General features: G+C 44.6%; 1 protein-coding gene across 1 annotated transcript in view; it reads left to right on the top strand.

The window, feature by feature from the left end:
* The window catches only part of LOC126474192 (membrane-bound alkaline phosphatase-like), a 192,171-nt gene that overhangs the window by 152,748 nt on the left and 14,326 nt on the right, over positions 1-25,097 (top strand). Inside the window, exons 7-8 of the mRNA XM_050101654.1 lie at positions 6,188-6,322; positions 21,543-21,734. Coding sequence (XP_049957611.1) covers positions 6,188-6,322; positions 21,543-21,734 — 327 coding nt within the window. The remainder of the gene's footprint in view (positions 1-6,187; positions 6,323-21,542; positions 21,735-25,097) is intronic.

Raw genomic sequence — 25,097 nt, 5'->3', positions numbered from 1 at the left:
CCGTATTCCACGTTCTGCTGGCCGTTAATAGTATTCCACCATTTCAGATTTATAGTGGCGTATCTTGCGCTTAGTTTAAGCTGTAATCTTGCAATATTAATCACTTAAACAACATTTTACCTTCCCCTAACTTCATTACTTTGGATTAATTATTTTTTGGTGATGCTATTTTTTTTCCCCGTTGGTAATCATTTTTTATTTTTTTAACCACTCCATCATGGGATGAGTAGCACTTGCTTCGAACGTCCTCACTTTTTTATTGGATGTATTCCACTTACTGTCTTTACAGTTTTTTCTCGCTACACACAAATACTGTCATTCCGTCTCTTTTTCTTATTAGTATTTTCCAAACATTCCATTCCTCCCAAATTCTGCGGATAGCCTCCGCATTTCCTCTCTTATCTATTTATCTACTATAAAACACCTTTCTGTTGCACCACATCGCAGACGCATCTGTTCTATTTCCGGTTTTCTCGTATTAAAACGATTCACTTCCGTGTCATGCTGTGCTCCAGACGTACTTCACTAGATACATCACCCTCAAATTAGGGCCGATGTTTGGCCCACACGGATAGCCGAGCTCGTGGACGAGTCGCTTCTGGGATTAGGTGAGGGGAGCTTGCCCCATCTCTTCGATTAACGCGGAGAGCTGTTGAGCTGGCGAGCCTGAATGTGGTTTTTGGGAGTTTCCTACTTAGAACTAAGAAAATGCCGGACTGGTACCCAAGTACCGCCACAGATACACGCTATGCCAACGTTTAGAAATTGTGCTCACACTTGAACATAAGGAACATAAGATTTATTCTAGACGAAGACATTTGGGGGTATACACAGACTCCGTCCCATGTGAAATGGTGACTTCAAGAAGGACATCGGTCCCCCACTGCACAAACATCTGCCGGTCGTTCACATAACAATGCCTCTCACGTCAAAGAAACGGGCAAGGACAGTGAAGAAAAAGAAGAAGAAACGAAGGCCACTGTTAACACATCATCTGCCCAGGAATACAGTTACTGCATTTTCTAGTCTGCGTTTTAAACATGTCATGAGTTATTGTATTTCGAAGAGAGAAAAATACCATATCTTCGTCTACTTCGTCACCAATTTTCATCAGTGACCTGCTGTTCTCCATTCTGCTAGTCCCCTGTTGCGTCTCAATCCACAGTTTGCTCCAGTTAGACTGTTCATTCCATTCAAGACCTCCCGCAATTTTTCCTCACTAGCACAAAGGATAACAATATAATCAGAGGATCTTATAAATGATACCCTTTCAGGTATACATTTAATCCTACTCCTTTGGCTTTCTTCTATATCCGTGATTGCTTCTTCGATGTTTATAAAATTATATAATTACATCACTGTTCTGATGACACAAAGCCGCCTCTTGATAAGCTTACCAGTAATTTATCAACTGACTTAACGCAATCAGGTAGTATACTTCCGTACTTCCCCTATCGTACATAAAGTCGAGGCATACCTACTAATATCGCGCCGGACCTCCTTTTGCCCGGCGTAGTGTAGCAGCTCCACGTGGCGTGGAATCGGTAAGTCGTTGGGTGTCCGCTGCAGAAATACTGAACCATGGTGCTTTTATAGCCTTCCATGAATGCGACAGTGTTGCAGTGCAAGTTGGTGTGCACGAACTAATCTTTCGATTAGGTAACATAAATATTCGATGAGATCATGTGGGGTGGACTGGATGGCCAAATCATTCACTCTAATTGTTCATAATATTCTTCAAATCAAGCACGTGCAGTTCTGACCTGATAACATGGTGCATTGTCATCGATAAAAATTCCGTCGTTGTTTGGGAACATCAAGTACATGAATGGCAGCAAATGGTCTCCAAGTAGCCAAACATAAATATTTCCAATCAATGATCGGTTCAGTTGGAACAAAGGACCCAGTTCAGTCCATCCAAACGGAGCCTACAACTTCGTAGAGCCACCACCAGATTCACAGTGCCTTGTTGACGACCTCGGTCCATGGCTTCGTGGGGTCATCGCCACACTCAAACCATACCATCAGCTCTTACCAGTTTAAATCTGATCAGGCCACGGCTTTTCAGTCGTCTACAGTCCAATCGATGTGGTGCCGAGGCCAGGAGAGGCGCTGTAGGCAATGTTGTGCTGTTAGCAAAGGCATTCCGTCGGTCGTCTGCTGCCATGGAACATTAACGCAAAGTTTCGCCGCACTATCCTTAAGAATATGTCCGCCGTAAGTCCAATGCAGCTGTTTCACGCAGTGTTGCTTGTCTGTTAGCACTGACAAAGTGCGGCAAAAGCCGCTTCTTTTGGTCGTCAAGTGATGTCCGTCGGCCACTGCGTTGTCCATGGTGAGAAGTAATGCCTCAAATTTGGTATTCTCGCCACACTCTCGACACTGTAGGTTCAAATGGCTCTGAGCACTATGGGATTCACTGTTTACGCGGGACGAACCTAAAGTTGCACACTCAGACGCCAAAGCGCGTTTCGTCGAGGATTAACAACGTAAAAATGTCTGTTACAAAATTTCGTCCTTCCATATTTTTGTTAGAAAATGGACGTCAAATAAACGCACTTTGACACTACTGTAACCATTTGTCCGGCAAGAATCGTCATTAAATACATACAGCCACGCTGACTACTAGTTAGAGTAGTGCGAAGAGTTTTGCGTTAGAATATTCGAATTAACGAGTGCTATTTCGGTTCTACGTGTAGTTTTTTCCCTGATTCTGATATTCCCATTAATGCTTTTGTACACATTGTTTATTACACGATGTGTACCGTACCCCACAAATTAATAAAGAACTCAACAGTTTTTGGTCGGACATGTAAAAAATAATCATGAAGTGTAATACTCAATTAAAAATATATTACCTGTCGTAACATTGAAATATTTATGAAAAATTTTACATTGCAAAGACGTGAAACATACATACTATATTTTGTAGCAGGGAGATACACGGAGGTCGATTCGAGCAATTGCACTAAAGATTGTGTGTCTTGTGAGAGACATGCAGCCACTGGTAGTGAATTTAAAATACTGTGCAGTCTTTAGTGCAATTGCTCGAATCGACCTCCGTGTATCTCCCAACATCTAGCGATTCGCTGGATCATGTTTCTGTTAACTCTTCGCTTAAAACTTCAATGATGAAAACGACTGATTTCTCGTTTCTGTGTTAGTACTAAATAATTCTACTATTTTTACATAAGACCTGCTGTTATTCCTGTATTACGATTCAGAAGGCAGATACCATATTATTATGTCTAAATTTACAGAATTAAACAAAATTAAATCTAAATGCGGAAACAAACATGCGAGCTTCAGTATTCCAACGCAAAACGCTACCCACTGCAGCAACAGGGCAATGTAGATATACTGTTTGAATCAAGATACTTGTTAAAATTGTAAATCTGTCAAACTACATACAGCTTTCTTTAATGACATGCTTTACACCAGAGTTAACTCGCACAAGGTGAGTTGTCACCCTGGGCGGAAAGGAATTTTCGCTCTCAGCGCTTGGAGAGTGCCCACCCCTCCGTTCTGAATCTCCATGCGCTGTCACCAACTGAGCTGCGCAATTTGTCCGTTAAGAACGAAAAATTCTCTGCTCACTTAGGTGCAGGCGGAGCTACACTGCAGGAACTGAGGCAGATGCACACCATTTACTCTGAAGTCTTTCTCAAAAAATGGCTCTGAGCACTATGAAACTTAACATTTGAGGTCATCAGTCCCCTAGAACTTAGAACTACTTAAACCTAACTAACCTAAGGACATCACACACATCCATGCCCGAGGCAGGATTCGAACCTGCAACCGTAGCGGTCACGTGGTTCCAGACTGAAGCGGCTAGAACCGCTCGGTCACAACGGCCGGCTGCAGTCTTTCTCAAACGATTTTAAAGGAACTAGTTTGTAAAAAGGAATCGAGTTCCCACACATCTGGTAGCCTCACGTGTAAGTCTTCTGATGAGCTGCGTATTAGTTCGCTAATGGTTACATTAATTGTGATACGTCAGCATTAAGTAAACTACTGGGCGACATTCAAACAGCGCGCAATGAAAAATTAAGTTTGCTATGAGTTTGCGTTTGTTGCGTGTTACGTCGCACACTGCTGCATAGGAAATTAGCTAACATACTGAATTTCTCTTTAAACTAGAGATGGAATCTATATATACAATCTCGGAAAAAGGTTTGTATGTACTACACACACTTATATTCACACTTGGAGTGTGATACATTCGTAACATCTATCATATCTTATAAATAGTGCTCATTATCAAAACAAGTATTTTGCCAATGATAGCATTCAAAGTGGACTACTGCTATGTATGAGGAATGACACTCTTTTCAATGAAATAAGTGTATTTATTTTAAGGGTCTTCAATAGCTGGTGAAATCAGAATTAGTATCGCTTCGTAGCAACGGTAGCGAAGAAACTGTACGTTTATTTTTACAATGAGTATGATCTTACTGTCACATATTGATCTGGCTTGTCTTCAACTGTTTGTTTAGTGATGGATTTTTTTAGAATTCCGTCACAATTGCAACGGCTTTAGCATGGCACCGAATAAACCCCGCTGTATTTTGGCAAAAGAACGCAGTTTTAATGTGGCAACGAGAGAAAGGGAGGAATATTTTCAAGACAGTTTAAAATAAATGTCTCTTTCTGTAGTAATTTCAGCGTACTCCGGTAACCTATTGCGCTTTGAACAATAGTGGGTCGCACTGGTGTAAACCGTTACAGTCTCATAATCGTTGGGTTTCCACAGAGGTCTGGGCACAGTTGGGTATTACACCATTACCAGTGGCAAGCGACAGTTGCTATGGTCGCCTGCAGGTGCTTTGCCTCGAAGAGAGCGCGTATCCTGCAAACTATCTCTCTCGCTTCCTTATGTAGAAACACCATCATCCATGACAACAAGCAACAAGTGGAAACGAAATGCAGTAAATAACTCGCTGCAGTCACGTTTAACGGTCGCACTGGCTGCAACATTGGCAGCAGGGCGCTCAGAACACTGGCGACACTAGCGCTCACAACACTACTGAACGCTCGTTATCTCTCAGGCAATCCGTGACGACAGGTCTACAGAAGGATCCCAAACACGACCGACATCGTTCGTAACTTCGACGATCAGACAATCTGTTGCAATGTCGCTTCCGTGTTAGCTTACAGTTTCTGCAAGATAGGAGTTTGTATGAAGGCTTTAGCTTTAGAACTACACGTTCCCTATCATGATGGAATCATCCACAAGGGAACCCCCACTACTACCGTTTCTCTCTCCCTTACTACAACGTCTGTGCGCTGCTATGAGTCAAGTAATAGTGTACGTACTCTTCATGTGATTATAGGGTTGCCAAAATGCCATTCTTTGACGGGGTGATATTTTGTAACAGACATTTTTGTACTGCTGGTAACACATTAAGGCGCTGTGGCGTCAGAGTTTGCGAATTTTTGTGCACCTTACGTCTGACAATTATAAACGAATAAGTTGGCAGTTTTTGTGCTCGTAACATCTAAACTAAGCTTCCAGTCTCAACCATCTCGTACTGTTACTTTGCCTCAACGAATTTTAAAGACTTCTCCTGAATCGTGAAATTCATTCTTCAAGAAAAAATCCACCTTCACACATTTTAATGTCTTCTCATGGCTGCTGATAGAAACAAGTAGACATTCGAGTGCGCTTAAAACCCGTAAGTTGAGTGGAGAGAAACAATTTTATTCCTCGTGGTTCATTGATGCTATCAGACGGATAGACAACTACACACACATCGACAAGTGAGCGCCTGAGAGAAGGGTAATTTAGGAATCCCTGACATGAACTTAACAAAGACTCACTTCGTATTTCACGTTATAGAACAATGTAACAAATCGTACCTTACATTGTAGAGGATTGTAACAAATGCAGTGGAAGCAGCTCGAAGACTGGATTATTTCATCGTATGAAGGCAACGTCTTAAACATTATACAGTTCATCACAGCAGCTTGAATATCCCTTCAATAGGTTTAAATGTTGTTTCTACGGAATATTGTTTTCTGGGTAAAAGCCAAAACTACCAAGTGTCTATACATCACGGTTAATAGTCAGCTCCTAGAAGCATTAGATTTACTTAGAATATGATCTTTAGTATAGTAAGAAAATAGTAAATCCAACTATTTTACATTGTTACCTTCTTCTTTAAGTGTTGAATATCTTTTTTCATAGGACTCTTCGAGGACTCACACATGCAGTATCACCTTGACGCAAATCCGGAAACAGAACCAAGACTCTGGGAGATGACAGAAGTTGCTATTCGTGCTCTGCAGAAGGAGCCAAATGGTTTCATACTCTTTGTAGAAGGTAAACAAATGATGAAGTAGCTTCACACAGTACATTACGACCTATTAACGTTTCTAAGGACGGCTTTAGAAAATGGTATCAACTTACTGAGTAGCTGTCTAGCAAATAACTTTTATTGAAATTTGATTAAGGAAACTCAGGTAACACTCTCTGTGTTAGGATGTCACTTTCAGTTTATTTATACAGCCTCTAATACGTGTTTTGGAAGAGATTTTGTACTTGATCTTCACGAATTATTCGCAAGTCAAAAAGCACCCATCTGTTTTGTAACTGGACCTATTACGAAGCAGTGATTCATCGACATTCTAAAGTAGTGTTGCAAACAACGTTAACTTTTCCATAGTAAAAGTCGATGCACCACTCTAAAAGAATGTACCTGATTTTGAATATCTGTTGGTAGAGATCATAAGAATCCCGCAATACCCCTACGTCTCGGCACCAATACTGCAATACACATTTCCTAATTATGTAAAATGCTATTATGGTTTATTTAACAAGATATTCTAACTCCGTCCGCTGTAATGCTTCAGACTGAAAACTGGTCCATTTCGACACCAATAAAGGATGATTTCCTTTCAAAATGCGTCACGTATGTACAATAATTAAGATACAGAAAGAATACATCTTCGCTCACGATTCATGTTGCAGACATCTGAGGCATCAACTCATTCTGTCTTTCATAGGATGCAGTGTGACTTAGCAGCACCGACTTGGTTCGTAATTTGTTGTTTTATTTGGTTTTATTCGTAACTTTCAGTACACTGTCAAACTCCACGTATCCTGAATAGGAGCCTTTTCCATTTCTAATGATAACCATACCGAAACGCACACTAATAACTGCCTACATTGCTGTAATTTTGAGTGGATTTCTTTTTTTATTTTAGTTTCTGTTTACATGTATTGTACAATAAGACAGGGCAACGAAGTATCGAAAATTAATGCAGTTTTGAAACATAATTGCTCATCTTTACAGTTCCCGTCAGCTTAGTTCATTTCATTTCATTGTTGTTGTTGTGGTCTTCAGTCCTGAGACTGGTTTGATGCAGCTCTCCATGCTACTCTATCCTGTGCAAGCTTCTTCATCTCCCAGTACCTACTGCAACCTACATCCTTCTCAATCTGCTTGGTGTAATCATCTCTTGGTCTCCCTCTACGATTTCTACCCTCCACGCTGCCCTCCAATACTAAATTGGTGATCCCTTGATGCCTCAGAACATGTCCTACCAACCGATCCCTTCTTCTAGTCAAGTTGTGCCACAAACGTCTCTTCTCCCCAATCCTATTCAACACCTCCTCATTAGTTATGTGATCTACCCATCTAATCTTCAGCATTCTTCTGTAGCACCACATTTCGAAAGCTTCTATTCTCTTCTTGTCTAAACTGTTTATCGTCCATGTTTCACTTCCATACATGGCTACACTCCATACAAATACTTTCAGAAACGACTTCCTAACACTTAAATCAATACTCGATGTTAACAAATTTCTCAACTTCAGAAACGCTTACCTTGCCATTGCCAGTCTACAATTTATATCCTCTCTACTTCGACCATAATCAGTTATTTTGCTCTCCAAATAGCCAAACTCCTTTACTACTTTAAGTGTCTCATTTCCTAATCTAATTCCCTCAGCATCACCCGACTTAATTCGACTACATTCCATTATCCTCATTTTGCTTTTGTTGATGTTCTTATATCCTCCCTTTAAGACACCATCCAATCCGTTCAACTGCTCTTCCAAGTCCTTTGCTGTCTCTGACAGAATTACAATGTCACCGGCGAACCTCAAAGTTTTTATTTCTTCTCCATGGATTTTAATACCTAGTCCGAATTTTTCTTTTGTTTCCTTCACTGCTTGCTCAATATACAGATTGAATAACATCGGGGAGAGGCTACAACCCTGTCGTACTCCCTTCCCAGCCACTGCTTCCCTTTCATGCCCCTCAACTCTTATAACTGCCATTTGGTTTCTATACAAATTGTAAATAGCCTTTCGCTCCCTATATTTTACCCCTGCCACCTTTAGAATTTGAAAGAGAGCATTCCATTCAACATTGTCAAAAGCTTTCTCTACGTCTACAAATGCTAGAAACGTAGTTTTTCCTTTCCTTAATCTAGCTTCTAAGATAAGTCGTAGGATCAGTATTTCCTCACGTGTTCCAATATTTCTACGGAATCCAAACTGATCTTCGCCAAGGTCGGCTTCTACTAATTTTTCCATTCGTCTGTAAAGAATTGGCGTTAGTATTTTGCAGCCGTGACGTATTAAACTGATAGGTCGGTTTCTTTGGGATTGGGATTATTATATTCATCTTGAAGTCTGAGGGTATTTCACCTGTCTCATACATCTTCCTCACCAAATGGTAGAGTTTTGTGAGGACTGGCTCTCCCAAGGCCGTGAGTAGTTCTAATGGAATGTTGTCTACTCCCGCGGCCTTGTTTCGCCTCAGGTCTTTCAATGCTGTGTCGAAATCTTCACGCAGTATCATATCTCCAATTTCATCTTCATCTACATCCTCTTTCATTTCCGTAATACTGTCCTCAAGTACATCGCCCTTGCATAGACCCTCTTTATACTCCTTCCACCTTGCTGCTTTCCCTTCTTTGCTTAGAACTGGGTTTCCAACTGAGCTCTTGATGTTCATACAAGTGGTTCTCTTATCTGCAAAGGTATCTTTAATTTTCCTGTAGGCAGTATCTATCTTACCCCTAGTGAGATAAGCCTCTACATCCTTACATTTGTCCTCTAGCCATCCCTGCTTAGCCATTTTGCACTTCCTGTCGATCTCATTTTTGAGACGTTTGTTTTCCTTTTTGCCTGCTTCATTTACTGCATTTCTAAAATTTTTTCCTTTCATCAATTAAATTCAATATTTCTTCTGTTATCCAAGGATTTCTACTAGCCCTCGACTTTTTACCTACTTGATCATCTGCTGCCTTCACTACTTCATCCCTCAAAGCTACCCATTCTTCTTCTACTGTATTTCTTTCCCCCATTCCTGCCATCTGGTCCCTTACGCTCCCCCTGAAAGTCTGTACAACCTCTGGTTCTTTCAGTTTATCCAGGTCCCATCTCCTTAAATTCCCACCTTTTTGCAGTTCCTTCGGCTTTAATCTACAGTTCATAACCAATAGATTATGGTCAGAGTCCACATCTGCCCCTGGAAATGTCTTACAATCTAAAACCTGGTTCCTAAATCTCTGTCTTTCCATTATATAATCTATCTGATACTTTTCAGTATCTCCAGGGTTATTCCATGTATACAACCTTCTTTCGTGATTCTTGAACCAAGTGTTAGCTATGATTAAGTTATGCTCTGCACAAAATTCTACCAGGCGGCTTCCTCTTTCATTTCTTACCCCCAATCCATATTCACCTACTATGTTTCCTTCTCTCCCTTTTCCTACTACCGAATTCCAGTCACCCATGACTATTAAATTTTCGTCTCCCTTCACTATCTGAATAATTCCTTTTATTTCATCATACATTTCTTCAATTTCTTCGTCATCTGCAAAGTTAGTTGGCATATAAACTTGTAGTACTGTAGTAGGCGTGGGCTTCGTGTCTATCGTGACCACAATAATGCGTTCACTATGCTGTTTGTAGTAGCTTACCCGCATTCCTATTATTTTATTGCCGGCCGCGGTGGTCTCGCGTTTCTAAGGTCTCAGTCCGGAACCGCCCGACTGCTACGGTCGCAGGTTCGATCCTGCCTCGGGCATGGATGTGTGTGATGTCCTTAGGTTAGTTAGGTTTAAGTAGTTCTAAGTTCTAGGGGACTGATGACCACAGATGTTAAGTCCCATAGTGCTCAGAGCCATTTGAACCATTTTTTATTATTTTATTCATTATTAAACTTACTCCTGCATTACCCCTATTTGACTTTGTATTTATAACCCTGTATTCGCCTGACCAAAAGTCTTGTTCCTCCTGCCACCGAACTTCACTAATTCCCACTATATCTAACTTTAACCTATCTATTTCCCTTTATAAGTTTTCTAACCTACCTGCTCGATTAAGGGATCTGACATTCCACGCTCCGATCCGTAGAACGCTAGTTTTCATTCTCCTGACAACGACGTCCTCCTGAGTAGTCCCCACCCGGAGATCCGAATGCGGGACTATTTTACCTCCGGAATATTTTACCCAAGAGGACGCCATCATCATTAACCATACTGTAAAGCGGCTTGCATTCGGGAAAAATTACGACTGTAGTTTCCGCTTGCTTTCAACCGTTCGCAGTACCAGCACAGCAAGGCCGTTTTGGTTAATGTTGCAAGGCCAGATCAGTCAATCATCCAGACTGTTGCCCCTACAACTACTGAAAAGGCTGCTGCCCCTCTTCAGGAACCACGCGTTTGTCTGGCCTCTCAACAGATACCCCCCCCAGGGGGTCCACAACTCTTTCGTGGATACGTGCGTGGCGAGCACGGGGCCCCGAGCCATTGCAGCCTTCTTTCTCTCCCGGGCTGCATTTCCTTTCCCTTCCCCTCCTTTCCCCTCCATACCCCTTTCCCCTCGCCCTCTCCTCTCCCTCTATTGGTGTCCTTGCTTATGTTGGCCCCCGCTATCCTCCTGGTTCTGTTGGTTTTACACTCTGGCTTTGTTGCGTAATCATCTCCTCCTTTTGGCATTCCTTGGTCCCCCTCTGGGGTTTGACCTCCATTCCAAAATTTCTCTTCCGTAGTGTGAGCCATTTGGGGAAGAGCACCTTACCTAGTGTCTCCGACGTGTGCCCTCCTAGTATATTCCACCTTTTCTTCTACGTCGTTGTCTGATGCTAGGGTGCATAGCCAGCACGGTAGCCAGCCCGTGTGGTGGGGTCGCTATGTACCCTTTTGGTTGAGCCCCCTGAACACACAGGGATCACACTTCTGATACCTGAGCTGTGACCTCCTCATGCATGCCTTGGAGTGGTTGCTCGTCATCCTGGAGCATCGGAACTCCCGGCAATGGCCGCCGTGCCAGACGGCACTTGCTGCGGCTGGGTGGCGCCCGTGAGGAGAGCCCCTGATCGGAGTGGGTGGTATCAGGGCGGACGCTATGCAGATGAAACGCATAAGGGTCCAAACCTCTGGCCGCTCTTCTGCGGCCGTCTCTCTGCGTGGTACTGATTCCTCAAGTGCTGCTTCTCTTGCCCCTTCGGCCTTCCCTTCCGTAGCTACCCCCTGGGAGGAGGGTCAGGCCCGTCGTCTAGGGGCAAAACCTTTCCCCCGTTATCTAGTTTGCACCAGGACTGATGGAGATACTTTCACCAGTGTCAAACCTTTATTCTTTGTGGAATACATTGAAGACAAGTTCGGCGAAGTGGACTCCCTGAGCAAGATGCGGTCGGGTTCATTACTGATAAAAACTGCTTCGGCTGCCCAATCTGCGGCCCTTCGTGCCTGTACCCATCTTGGCACAATTCCCGTGTCCATTACCCCTCACCAGTCTCTAAATATGGTACAAGGTGTGATTTTTCACAGAGACCTCATCCTTCAAACTGATGAGGAACTTCGGGACAATCTCGGACGGCGGGGTGTTCACTTTGTTCGGCGTGTTCAGAAGGGTCCTAAAGATAATCGTATTGATACTGGTGCCTTTATCCTGGCCTTTGAAGGGGATACCCTTCCTGAGAAAGTTAAGATTATGGTCTATCGCTGTGATGTGAAGCCGTACATCCCACCTCCTATGCGGTGTTTTAAGTGCTTGCGTTTTGGCCACATGTCTTCTCGCTGTACCCAGGACCCTCTCTGTGGTGACTGTGGACGTCCACTCCATGAGGGGAGTCCCTGTGTTCCCCCTCCTGTATGTGTAAATTGTCATGGTAGTCATTCTCCACGTTCAGCAGATTGCCCAGTCTATAAGAAAGAAAAAAAGATACAGGAGTATAAGTCTCTTGATCGTTTAAGCTACACAGAGGCCCGTAAGAAATATGCACGATTGCACCCTGTGTCCATGACATCTAGTTACGCCTTGGTTACATCTTCATCCCTTCCTCCCCCTTCCTTACCCCCGTCCCGGACCCCTCTCCTTCCCCCCTCCCCTGCGGCTCCCACACCTTCTCCTCTGGGCGCCGCTCCCCCTCCCCAGCCGGAGAAGTGTCCCACTCCTTCGGCGTCTGCCGGTCAAGGGCGCCTCTCCCGGGATGCCCCTTCCCGGCACCTTCCAGGTCAAAGGTCTGCTGCAGCGCGGCGACCGCGAGAGCCGCGGTCTATCGGCCCCCAGGTCGCCCGGTCTCTTTCTGTTCCTGATCTTGCTGCAGCTGGCTCCATTATGCCACACAGCCCTCCTCGATCTCAGCCTGAAAAGAAGAAGAAACATAAGTCCCGGGACAAAGAGCCTCTGGTGTCACCGGAGGTCCCTTCCCCGGCTTCACAACCGGATTCTGACCTGTCGTTTATGGATGTCGCCCCCTCCTTGTCGGTGACGGGTGGGGACCCGGCGGTATGACTGGATTTAGCGTGTTCAGCCCTCATTTAAACCATCGTTCTGTGGTTCTCCAATGGAATTGTAATGGCTACTATCGTCACCTTCCGGAATTGAAATCCCTTCTTTCGTCCTACTCTGCAGCTTGTGTGGTTCTCCAGGAATCTCATTTTACTGATGCCCACTCACCGACCCTCCGTGGGTTCCGTGTTTTCTGTCGAAATCGGGTCGGACCCTTGCGGGCTTCTGGTGGCGTTTGTACGTTGGTCCGTACAGACATTGCTAGCACGTGGATTCCTCTCCAAACTACATTGGAAGCAGTTGCTGTTAGGGTCCACTTAGACTCTGCAGTCACAGTATGCAATCTTTATCTCCCTCCTGACAGGACTCTTACACCTGCTGCCTTAACCACCCTTCTTCAGCAACTTCCTCCTCCCTTCCTCCTCCTTGGGGATTTTAATGCTCATCATCCTTTGTGGGGCAGTGCCTTTCCATCTAGACGAGGTCTTCTTATCGACCAATTTATTGCAGACCACTACCTGTGCCTTCTTAATGATGGCTCCCCTACTCATTTCAGTGCTGGTCATGGTACCTTTTCTGCCATTGATCTTTCTCTTTCTTCTCCCTCTCTCCTCCCTTCATTACACTGGTCGCCACACGACGACCTTTGTGATAGTGACCATTTCCCGTTGATTATCACGCTCCCTTCCCGCTCCCCGATGGAGAGGTTACCTCGTTGGTCTTTCCACCGCGCCGATTGGCCTCTATATACTGCACAGGTCGAGTTTTCTCCCTCTTTGTCGGGTTGTATTGATGACGTCCTACGTGACGTGTCTGACGCGATTGTTCGCGCTGCTAACCTTGCTGTCCCGCGCTCATCTGGACAATTTCGTCGTCGGCAAGTCCCGTGGTGGAGTACGGCCATTGCCATTGCCATCCGTGATCGCCGTCGAGCTTTGCAACACTTTAAGAGGCACCCATCTGTAGCCAGCCTTTCTACCTTCAAGCGCCTTCGCGCTAAAGCCCGTTATTTAATCAAACAGAGCAAGCGGATATGTTGGGAACGATTCGTTTCTTCCCTTGGTTCCACTGTCCCTCTGTCACGGGTATGGGCTACACTTCGCTCTCTCCAAGGTTGCCATCGGCAGTCCACCCTCCCAGGCCTTCACCTCCCAGATGGCATTTGTACGGACCCATTAGTTCTCGCAGAACATCTTGCGACCCATTTTGCAGTGGCATCAGCGTCGGCCTCCTATCCAGCTGCTTTCCTTCATCAAAAACAGCAGGCTGAAGCTGTCACCTTATGTTTCACCACTTGTGAGTCAGAATCTTACAACGAACCTTTCACTGAATGGGAATTTCTTTCTGCTCTATCTGCTTCTCATGATACAGCTCCTGGCCCAGATTCCATTCATAACCAGCTGCTTCAACATCTCAGTGCTCCACAACGGCACCATCTTCTTCGGGTGTTTAACCGTATCTGGCTCCAGGGTGACTTCCCTTCTCAGTGGAGGGATAGCATTGTGGTTCCTGTCCTTAAGCCTGGTCAGAACCCCCTATCTGTTGACAGCTATCGGCCAATTAGTTTGACCAATGTTGGTTGTAAGTTACTTGAACGGCTGGTAGCCCGTCGGCTCACTTGGGTCCTCGAATCTCGGGATCTATTGTCCCCTTACCAGTGTGGCTTTCGAGAGGGACGATCTCCAATCGATCATTTGCTTCGCTTGGAATCCGCAGTTCGGCAGGCTTTTTCCCAGCGCCGCCGTTTGGTTGCAGTGTTTTTTGACCTTCGCAAGGCCTATGACACGGCCTGGCGCCATCACATCTTACTAACCCTTCATCAGTGGGGTCTTCGAGGCCCACTCCCGATTTTTATCCGCCAGTTCCTGATCCATCGGTCATTTAGAGTTCGAGTTGGTACTGCTTTTAGTTCTCCACGGACCCAGGAGACGGGCATCCCACAGGGTTCTGTCTTGAGTGTCCTTCTTTTCCTCATTGCTATCGATGGACTTGTGGCCTCTGTCGGTCCCTTGGTCGCCCCTGCCCTGTATGTGGATGATTTCTGCATTTGGGTTAGTTCCTCCTCGATGCCATCTGCAGAACGGCAGCTCCAGGTGGCTATACGGCGTGCCTCTGCATGGACCCTCTCCCACGGGTTTCAATTCTCTCCTTTAAAATCGCGGGTGGTCCACTTCTGTCGCCGTACTACGGTCCACCCTGATCCAGAGCTCTATCTCGCTGCACAAAGATTGCCTCTGGTTCCACAGTTTCGTTTCCTAGGTCTTCTTTTCGACAACAAGCTCACTTGGCTGCCCCATATCAGACTCCTGAAGGTAGGATGTTTCCGTAAACTCAATGTCCTTCGCTTCCTTGCCCACTCCTCCTGGGGTGCGGACCGTTCCCTCCTCCTCCGTCTTTATCGTGCTCTAGTTCTGTCACGTTTGGACTATGGTTGTCAAGTTTATGGTTCAGCTGCTCCTTCCACGCTGCACGTGCTGGATCCAGTCCACCATCGTGGTATCCGTTTGGCCACCGGTGCCTTCCCTACTAGCCCTGTTGATAGTCTCCTGGTTGAAGCTGGGATCCCCCCCCTTTCTGTTCGGCGGTCCCAGCTTCTGGTGTCTTATGCCCTCACTATCCGTTCTTCTCCCGCTCATCCTTCCTATTCTATCCTATTCCCAGACCATGGACGTCGCCCGCCTGACTCCCGCCCTCGGGCGGGTTTACCGGTTGGGCTGCGCCTTGCGTCTCTTACCCGTGATTTTCGGCTTCCTTCTTTGTCCTGTCTTCCTCGCTCCCTCCCCTCCACCCCTCCTTGGTTAGTTCCTCGGCCTCGAATTCGGATGGATCTCCGCCGCGGTCCGAAAGATTCCATCCCCCCGGTGGTGTTCCGTTCCTTTTTCCGCCAAATTTTATGGGAGTTTCGGGATGCTGTTGTTTTTTACACTGATGGCTCTAAATCTGCTGATCATGTTGGGTATGCCTTCACGTCCTTTGTTGGAACGGAAAATCATCTACTGCCACCCTCATGTGGGGTGTTTACTGCGGAATTGATGGCAATTTCCCGGGCCCTTACCTTTATTAAACAATCCCAACACAACCGCGTTTTGTTATGTACGGACTCGATGAGTGGCCTTCTTGCTATTGACCGGTGTTTTTCGCGCCATCCCTTGGTCTCTGCCATCCATGACCATCTCGCTGATCTTCACCGTGCTGCTTGTTCCATTGACTTCCTATGGGTCCCGGGCCATGTGGGTATCCCGGGTAATGAGCTCGCTGATCGTTTGGCTGGGGGAGCAGTTACTTACCCCCCGTTTTCTGTAACCCCTCCTGCAGCGGATTTACGGCTTCACATCAAATCCCACTTTGCACAGTCATGGGCCAATTCTTGGGAGGCTACTCCACTGTCTAATAAACTTCGTGCCATTAAGGTGAATACAGGCCCATGGCGTTCTTCCTTTAGCCTCTCCCACAAGGACTCGACCACACTGTGTCGTCTCCGCATTGGCCATACCAGGCTGACCCATGGTTTCCTTTTGCGTGATGAGCCACCCCCGCTATGTGGTTGTGGAGCCTTCCAGTCAGTGGCCCACATTTTGGTTGAATGCCCCCTTCTTTTGGCTCTGCGTGCTAAGTACAGACTCCCCCACACTTTACCTTTGATGTTGGCTGACGATTCCCGGATGGTCTCTCTGGTTCTAGGTTTCCTCCGGGAGAGTGGTTTTTATTCTCAGTTTTAAAGTTTTTAATCTCCCTCTGGTGTTGGGGCAGGGCGGTGAGTGTTTGGGTGTCTCCCACTGTAGGCAGTGTTCAGAGATTCCCGATTCACCTCCCTGACCGGAATCCTCTTTTCTTTCCCTTTTACTCTGTTTTTACCCCTTCTTTTTAAGGCTTGGTTAGTTTTTCTATTCCCATACGTACTTTCTGCATTATAGCAGTTGTACCTTTTAAGTCACAGGTGGTCTTGCCTATGCTGTTTCAGCATAGTGTTGGGTTCGTTCTCTTGCCAAATTCCCTCATTTGTTTTTACTAATGACAACGTGACTGCCCTTTTACGTTTCCCCTTTATCCGTTTTATTTTTCTGACTATACTGAGATGTCCCGTTAGCAGAATGGAGTCTATTTGAAACAAGGGACTGATGACCTTGCTGTTTGGTCCCTTTCACCTCAAACAACCAACCAACCAACCAACTCAACAGATACCCCTCCGTTGTGGTTGCACCTACGGTACGGCTATCTGTATCGCTGAGGCACGCAAGCCTCCCCACCAACGGCAAGGTCCATGGTCCATTACAATTTTAAAAAAAATAATTAACGTGCAAATTAGTCCATACACATGGTGGGTTAACATAAGCTTTCATTCATTAATTTTAATAATCAATTTGTGTTATAGAATATCTCATACAAACTGCAGAGCACGTCGGTCTCTGGGCTCACGTAGAACGAATGAGAGACAGTTGTCAGAATCGACATAATTACAAAATAATCATAGCTGGCAAAAGTGTTAAAGACTGCCTCGCTAGTTCGAATCTTTTACTTTTAAGTTCCGTAGTTGTTAACAAACAGAAATATTACCTAACAAATATTGGTTCATAGCTTTTTTTAAAAATAGAATTTTTATCATTAATTACTATTCAGACAAAAATGCGAGCATTTACAACAAATTAAAACGTAATATATCATCAAATATAAACTAAAAAACCTTTGAATTTCTAGAGATTGAGGAGCGTTAACTATTTATAATTTTGTAATTCATCAACAGGTATTTCACATACCTGAATCAAATTAATTTATCTTCCTTCAACCAGTAATATAAAAAACTATATTATTTTATTAAAAAATTATGACTCAGTACTTGTTGTTTAATAATTCCACTTGCTAATAATTTGTAATCAAAGTAAAAGGTATAAAATTACAAGTAGATGGTTATATCACCCATCATTGTTCGAATTTCACATAGTTAATGCCCTTAATGTTCAATGTCATGAACTCATATCATATCAAAAGCGTGTTAATAACTGGAAGGTAAACTGTTTATGAATCCCAGTACCGATAGATACTGTTACTTCACGAAGCTAACAACGCCTCTGACAAGTGCTGCATTCTCTTGAGTGTTTCCTGTACCTCCAAATCTCAACGATTTTAGATTTTTATCTTTCATTTCTTAATCTATTCAGGCATTAAGCGGTTGATCCAGAGTTTTAAATACTGCGCATTGTAAATGTTTTGACGAAGTGATGGCATAAAAGAAATGATACGAGCGACCACAGAAAATAAAGTGACAAATTAGTAATTAAAAAAAAAGAATTCAGATTTTTCTGTTACGTGACGCACCCAGTTACCATCAGTTGCATCTCTAAACTAGAGACGTTTTATACTTAAAAGTGATGGGAAATCTAATTTTAGAGTTTCTGGAGGACTGCGTCATACTACTTCAGGAAACTGATGTTCATGAGAGACGTTCAGATCCTATGTGAAGAAACATGAAGACCTACATCTTCTATCAGATATCATCCTAGTAGGATAGCGTTCGTTAATATTTCAAGACATATCCATTTGAAAATGTTGTCGTGTCCAGCATGTGGTCCAGATTCAGTGAAGTTGGAGACTGGAGAAGGCCCGTCCATTCAGTTAACGTGGGGATGGTTAACTGAAAGTTATGGAACTTGGTCGGGAAGTAATCCAACAAAATCTAGCCTTGAATAACTAAAATCTTTAGTTGCTCGTCTGAGACGGAAATGGATAATGACACTACTCCTACCTGCAAAATCCCATGGTTGGAGGTACGCGGCTAAGAATGAGCGCGGACAGAGCCAAAGCGAATACTTAAGAGTCCAGGCCCCGGGCTTGACTTACAAAGACGTACTTCTTACACCGCTGCGTGTTCTGAACTCTCTCATGAGCTACGCCCCTTCCGCCTTCATACTGTACAACAGGTCACGCTGCCCCTTGCACGTTTGTGCTTCCCAACACCACTCTGCAGGCCTTGAGTATCACCATATATGGTCACTGCCAAAGCACTGCCGCCCTCGTGGCTAGACACGTGAGCTCATGTGACACTTCGTGAGTCTATGTATTATTTCCGGCCAACGGCGAACCAACGCCCTTCCAGTTGCGTCGCCTTTGTACTCTGAGTACTTTCTAAATATTTATTCGTTGTGGCTGCTGTTCTGCTGTCTTTCAGGCATTGCTTTTTCTAAATAGAAGCCAGTGTGTGTTTTCAAATCAGTTAAGTTCCTGCTACCATTGCTATTTGATCGGCCTGTTCCCAGGCATCTAGAAGGTGAACGGTTTACATCAGAGATCTGGGAGTGTGGCAGCAGTTATTTGGGTGACAATGGTTACCACAGGTATGAGTATCTGTAGTACAACCATCTACTACTTCACGTTCGTACCGTTCAGACAGACAATATAGGAGAGGTACCACCCTTGTTTAACTGAGCTACGTAAGAGCATGTGAATTCATTAACATGCCATGAACATGTGACCATTTTATACCAACGTTTAGCCCAGAAATAATCTGTAACACTGTCTGTCCACTGTCCCATAAACAAATTCAAGAGTGGGAAATGCTTACTTTGCACAGTTGAAGGTATGGATGAGTATCTGAATGAATTTAAAGTCTCAGTTACTACTTGAACTTTCATAACTTGATTCGATGTACTTACAATGGCTCTTCCTTGGGTGAGAACCAAGTGCTATGTGGATGTGACCCTCAACCTCAAAGCCTAATACATGTCCACAGAAGAACATGACACATAATAAACACGTCAAATATACTGTGATAAACTGCGAGTCGTCTCGGAGTCAGAGTGGCAGCCGGCCGGAGTGGCCGAGCGGTTCTAGGCGCTTCAGTCTGGAACCGCGCTGATGCTAAGGTCGCAGGTCCGAATCCAGCCTCGGGCATGGATGTGTGTGATGTCCATAGGTTAGTTAGGTTTAAGTAGTTCTAAGTTCTAGGGGACTGATGACCTCAGAAGTTAAGTCCCATAGTGCTCAGAGCCATTTTCAGAGTGGCAGCTCTGCCTACATTCTGAGCTTCAAAATGGCGCAAAGAATTAAAAATAGTTTTGTTGTTTGTAGTTTTCGGTTTATATTGACTAATATTTCTGCTGTAGGGAGCTTTCAGAATAAAATTCATGCTCAAAGTAAAAGAAAATTCGAAAATTAGTAGTCACGCACACGTACAATCGAAGTTTTGGCATGGATTTCACAAAACGACTGGAGAAATAAAGTAAATTGAAGGTATGTTAGTTAAATTCCAGATTATTGAGACTCGTTCCAAAAATAGAAGCAAATGAATGATTGCACTTGTTCTGTGATGGACCACAAACCATACACGGCCACAATATACGAGAAATTGAATAGAGAAAAGTTTTTGACAAATCTGCAAAGCTGCAAAATTGGGCAGTACACAATACCTCCTAAGTATAGCCTAGCAGGCATGTCTTCACCTAGCTAGTCAAAGATTGTAAAACATTAAGCAGTCAATAACCTGGTGTGGAACGTCTTTGCATCCCAGTTGCCACTCAGAACTCGCATAAGAATGAATAACTCGGCACTTGACGTTTTAACGAACGACTTTTCGAGGGTAACAAAGCAAAATCGTGCACACGTTTTCATTCAACGCTAGCTGACTATCCAACATCGCCTGGATATGTATTTATTTTAGTCTTCTGTTAGTCGATTTCCTCCTTCCCATCACTTTATCCATCTCATCCTCCTACCTCTCGTTCTCTCTTTGTTCATATCCTTCTCCTCCTCCTCTCTTTGTTCATCTCCTCCTCCTCCTCCTCCTCCTCCTCCTCCTCCTCCTCCTCCACCTCCACCACCTCCTCTCTTTGTCCATCTCCTCCTCACTCTCCTGGGTCGACCTCATACTCCCTTCTCTGTCGATCTCCTCCTCTCCCTATCCATCCCCTCCCACGTAGCTGTGTCTCCTCTTTCCCACTCTGTCAGTCACCTCCACTCTCCACATCTCTTCCCACCCCAATAGAATGTTGGTGGTTCTTAAAATCACAATATATCTATCCAGATAGTGACTAATATGTGGACCTAATTCGATTGAAATTGTTGACGTGGTTTAGGATGACGTTAAACCTGTGACTTTTTCCGCAGTCGCCGTTTTGTAATATATTTCACATACATTTAAAATATGACACAGGTATTTGTATATACAGTTCACCTGCATCTCTAGCGAATTACACCTTGCAGTTTGATTTTTACATGGTTCAGTGTCTATATCGTATTCCCTGAACTCTGTGTCGTTCAGTGATATAATTTTCCTGGTACATTCAGCGGTATATGTGAATAACGGCTACAAAATGCGTCGCGAATACACTTCGTAGTGAAGAAGATATAAACTAGAAGTTTACCACTTATCCGTCAGTTTTACTGCCTGAACAACGAAACTGTAGTAAGCCATATACTTTTTCACGTTCATGAGTTTTGTAAGGGTTGTCAGTGAGAGAAAGTTTCGTAAAGATATGAAATTATGTGTAAAGTTTGTTGCAAGTCGCGAATTGCTCCCATTCTCAAATACCAGGATGAATAAAGTATGGGTGTTTGCCCACCATATGCTACATTGCTCTTTCACCCCAAACCCCACCCCTTTGATGGGTAGGTGGTTGTTACTTATGCATCCATTCTTTCCAGACAGTAAGCGATGTGTGTACCAATTTTGGTTGAAAGCGGTCCAGTGGTTTAGGTGGAGATGTAGACATACACACATACGTACTTACATTTTTATAGTACGTAGGGCTATAAAGTGTATTTCAACTCAGACCTAAGGTTGTTCGCCGTTTTCCAGGTGCACGCATTGACATGGCGCACCACAGTAACAGGGCGCATAAGGCGTTGGACGAGACGATCGAATTCTCGGAGGCGATCCGCGTGGCCGACCAGCTGACGGACGAGCGCGACACGTTGCTGGTGGTGACGGCCGACCACGCGCACACCATGTCCTTCAACGGCTACCCGGCGCGCGGCAACGACATCCTCGGTGAGTACGCGCCACTCAGCCAGCACACCGCGAACCAGTTTCCAAAGTGGGCACAATCACCAGGCGGGGCGCAGCGCGCGGAGCGAAAAATATGAAATAGGTCTCTAGAATATATACACGTACATATACAGGGTGTTACAAAAAGGTACGGCCGAACTTTCAGGAAACATTCCTCACACACAAAGAAAGAAAATATGTTATGTGGACATGTGTCCGGAAACACTTACTTTCCATGTTAGAGCTCATTTTATTACTCCTCTTCAAATCACATTAATCTACATGGAAACACACAGCAACAGAACGTACCAGCGTGACTTCAAACACTTTGTTACAGGAAATGTTCAAAATGTCTTCCGTTAGCGAGGATACTTACATACACCCTCCATCGCATGGAATCCCTGATGCGCTGATGCAGCCCTGGAGAATGGCGTATTATATCACAGCCGTCCACAATACGAGCACGAAGAGTCTCTACATTTGGTCCCGGGGATGCGTAGACAAGATGGCTCTGAGCACTATGGGACTTAACATCTGTGGTCATCAGTCCCCTAGAACTTAGAACTACTTAAACGTAACTAACCTAATGACAACACACACATCCATGCCCGAGGCAGGATTCGAGCCTGCGACCGTAGCAGTCGCGCGGTTCCGGACTGAGCGCCTAGAACCGCTAGACCACCGCGGCCGGCCGTAGACAAGAGCTTTCAAATGCCCCCGTAAATGAATGTCAAGAGGGTTGAGGTCAGGAGAGCGTGGAGGCCATGGAATTGGTCCGCCTCTATCAATCCATCGGTCACCGAATCTGTTGTTGAGACGCGTACGAACACTTCGACTGAAATGTGCAGGAGCTCCATCGTGCATGAACCACATGTTGTGTCGTACTTGTAAAGGCACATGTTCTAGCAGCACAGGTAGAGTATCCCGTATGAAATGATGATAACGTTCTCCATTGAGTGTAGGAGGAAGAACATGGGGCCCAATAAAGACATCACCAACAATGCCTGCCCAAACGTTCACAGAAAATCTGTGTTGATGACGTGATTGCACAGTTGCGTGCGGATTCTCGTCAGCCCACACATGTTGATTGTGAAAATTTACAATTTGATCACGTTGGAATGAAGCCTCATCCGCAAAGAGCACATTTGCACTGAAATATGGATTGACACATTGTTGGGTGAACCATTCGCAGAAGTGTACCCGTCGAGGCCAATCAGCTGCTGATAGTGCCTGCACACGCAGTACATGGTACGGAAACAACTGGCTCTCCCGTAGCACTCTCCATACAGTGACGTGGTCAACGTTACCTTGTACAGCAGCTACTTCTCTGACGCTGACATTAGGGTTATCGTCAACTGCACGAAGAACTGCCACGTCCATTGCAGGTGTACTCGTCGTTCTAGGTCTTCCCCAGTTGCGAGTCATAGGCTGGAATGTTCCGTGCTCCCTAAGACGCCGATCAATTGCTTCGAACGTCTTCCTGTCGGGACACCTCCGTTCTGGAAATCTGTCTCGATACAAACGTACCGCGCCACGGCTATTACCCCGTGCTAATCCATACATGAAATGGACATCTGCCAACTCCGCATTTGTAAACATTGCACTGACTGCAAAACCACGTTCGTGATGAACACTAACCTGTTGATGCTATGTACTGATGTGCTTGATGCTAGTACTGTAGAGCAATGAGTCGCATGTCAACACAAGCACCGAAGTCAACATTACCTTCCTTCAATTGGGCCAACTGGCGGTGAATCGAGGAAGTACAGTACATACTGACGAAACTAAAATGAGCTCTAACATGGAAATTAAGCGTTTCTTGACACATGTCCACGTAACATGTTTTCTTTATATGTGTGTGAGGAATGTTTCCCGAAAGTTTGGCCGTACCTTTTTGTAACACCCTGTATACACGTATATTTTGTCTAGTGTAGATTACAGAATCTGGAGAAAGTGCGGTTGTGGTATTAATTCTTGATGATAATAATGTGTGTGAAATCTTATGGGACTTAATTGCTAAGGTCACTCCCTAAGCTTACACAACTTATTAACCTAAATTATCCTAAGGACAAACACACACACACACACACACACACACACACACACACACACACACACACCCCCATGCCCGAGGGAGGACTCGAACCTCCGCCGGGACCAGAATTCTTGATACTTTGTTGAAATGTTACTTCATTTTAACATCACTAAGTGGATTTAAGTTTAGAATTATTGAAAAAATAAATTATGCTTTCATTTTTTTTTTCACGGTATGTCCCAGTGAATATTTATCATTTTTAGAGTATGTGACGTTACATTTTTTACTAAGGATGAATTGATAGATGTAACTAACAACAATTTAAGAACTGCATCTGCTTGGGCAGCTGTTTGTAATTTGCTCCGGTCTGACAAATCAATCATTGGAAGTGTGTTCTGTTACTTTGTACATCGATAGAAGAACGTTCGGATCAATGTTGTAGCTCCAGTAGTAAAAATACATTTTTGTTGTTAATGTGTAAGATTTCCTTAGTGTGAGCTGAGTTAAGACGGATGATGGATTGAGAAGGATGTCTCCTGTTCCGAAACTTACGGATTGTTCGTCAAGTAAACGGAATAAGGAAGTAACAATGTGTGCAGAGAGCAAACAGTTTCGGTGGTTGCGCTACGAATGTTGGGCGTGAAGAAAGTTTGCAACCGACATGAAGGAACTGGATGAATCAGAACTACTCCCAGACCCGGCAGAAAACCAATATTGACTAATCAAGACCATAGAATCTGCCGTCTTTCTCTGAAAGATCGTCAGCGTACCGCAAAAGACATAAATGACATCATGAAGACTTCAGGGGTTGAAGTTTCAGATCGAACCGTCAGACAGAAACTTCGCGAAAATGGTTTGTTAGTGAAGACCCCCAGGAAGAATCTTATCTGATCAAAATGCAGAGGCAGAAACGTGTGCAATGGGCATTGACGTAGAGGGAATGGACGCAGGCAGACAGGGCTTAAGTCATTTGGAGTGACGAGATTAAGATCAGCATCTTTGGAAGTCATGGAGTTAAGTTCATTCGACGTCGACCGGGCGAAGACTTACGGCGTCAGAACACCACTGCTACTATGGAACATCCCGTCAATGTCATGGAGTGAGGCTGCATGTCAAGTCATGGCATTGGACATCCGGCAGTGTTACAGGGCAACATTACCACAAAAAACTGCAAGATGTAGTCTTAATGCTGTAATAGCTGCGTTCTATCCGCGATTTGAAGGCAACAATCATCAGTGCATCTTTCAGCAAGTCAGCGCGGTTGTCATACCGCCAAAATCCGTAGCAAATGGTTCCATCACCGTCAAATTAATATGCTACCGTGGCCTGGC

Source organism: Schistocerca serialis, chromosome 4, assembly GCF_023864345.2.
Source record: "Schistocerca serialis cubense isolate TAMUIC-IGC-003099 chromosome 4, iqSchSeri2.2, whole genome shotgun sequence".
Classification (NCBI taxonomy): domain Eukaryota; kingdom Metazoa; phylum Arthropoda; class Insecta; order Orthoptera; family Acrididae; genus Schistocerca; species Schistocerca serialis.
Note: the sequence above shows the minus strand (reverse complement) of the source record. Positions and strands in the feature narration are given on the sequence as shown.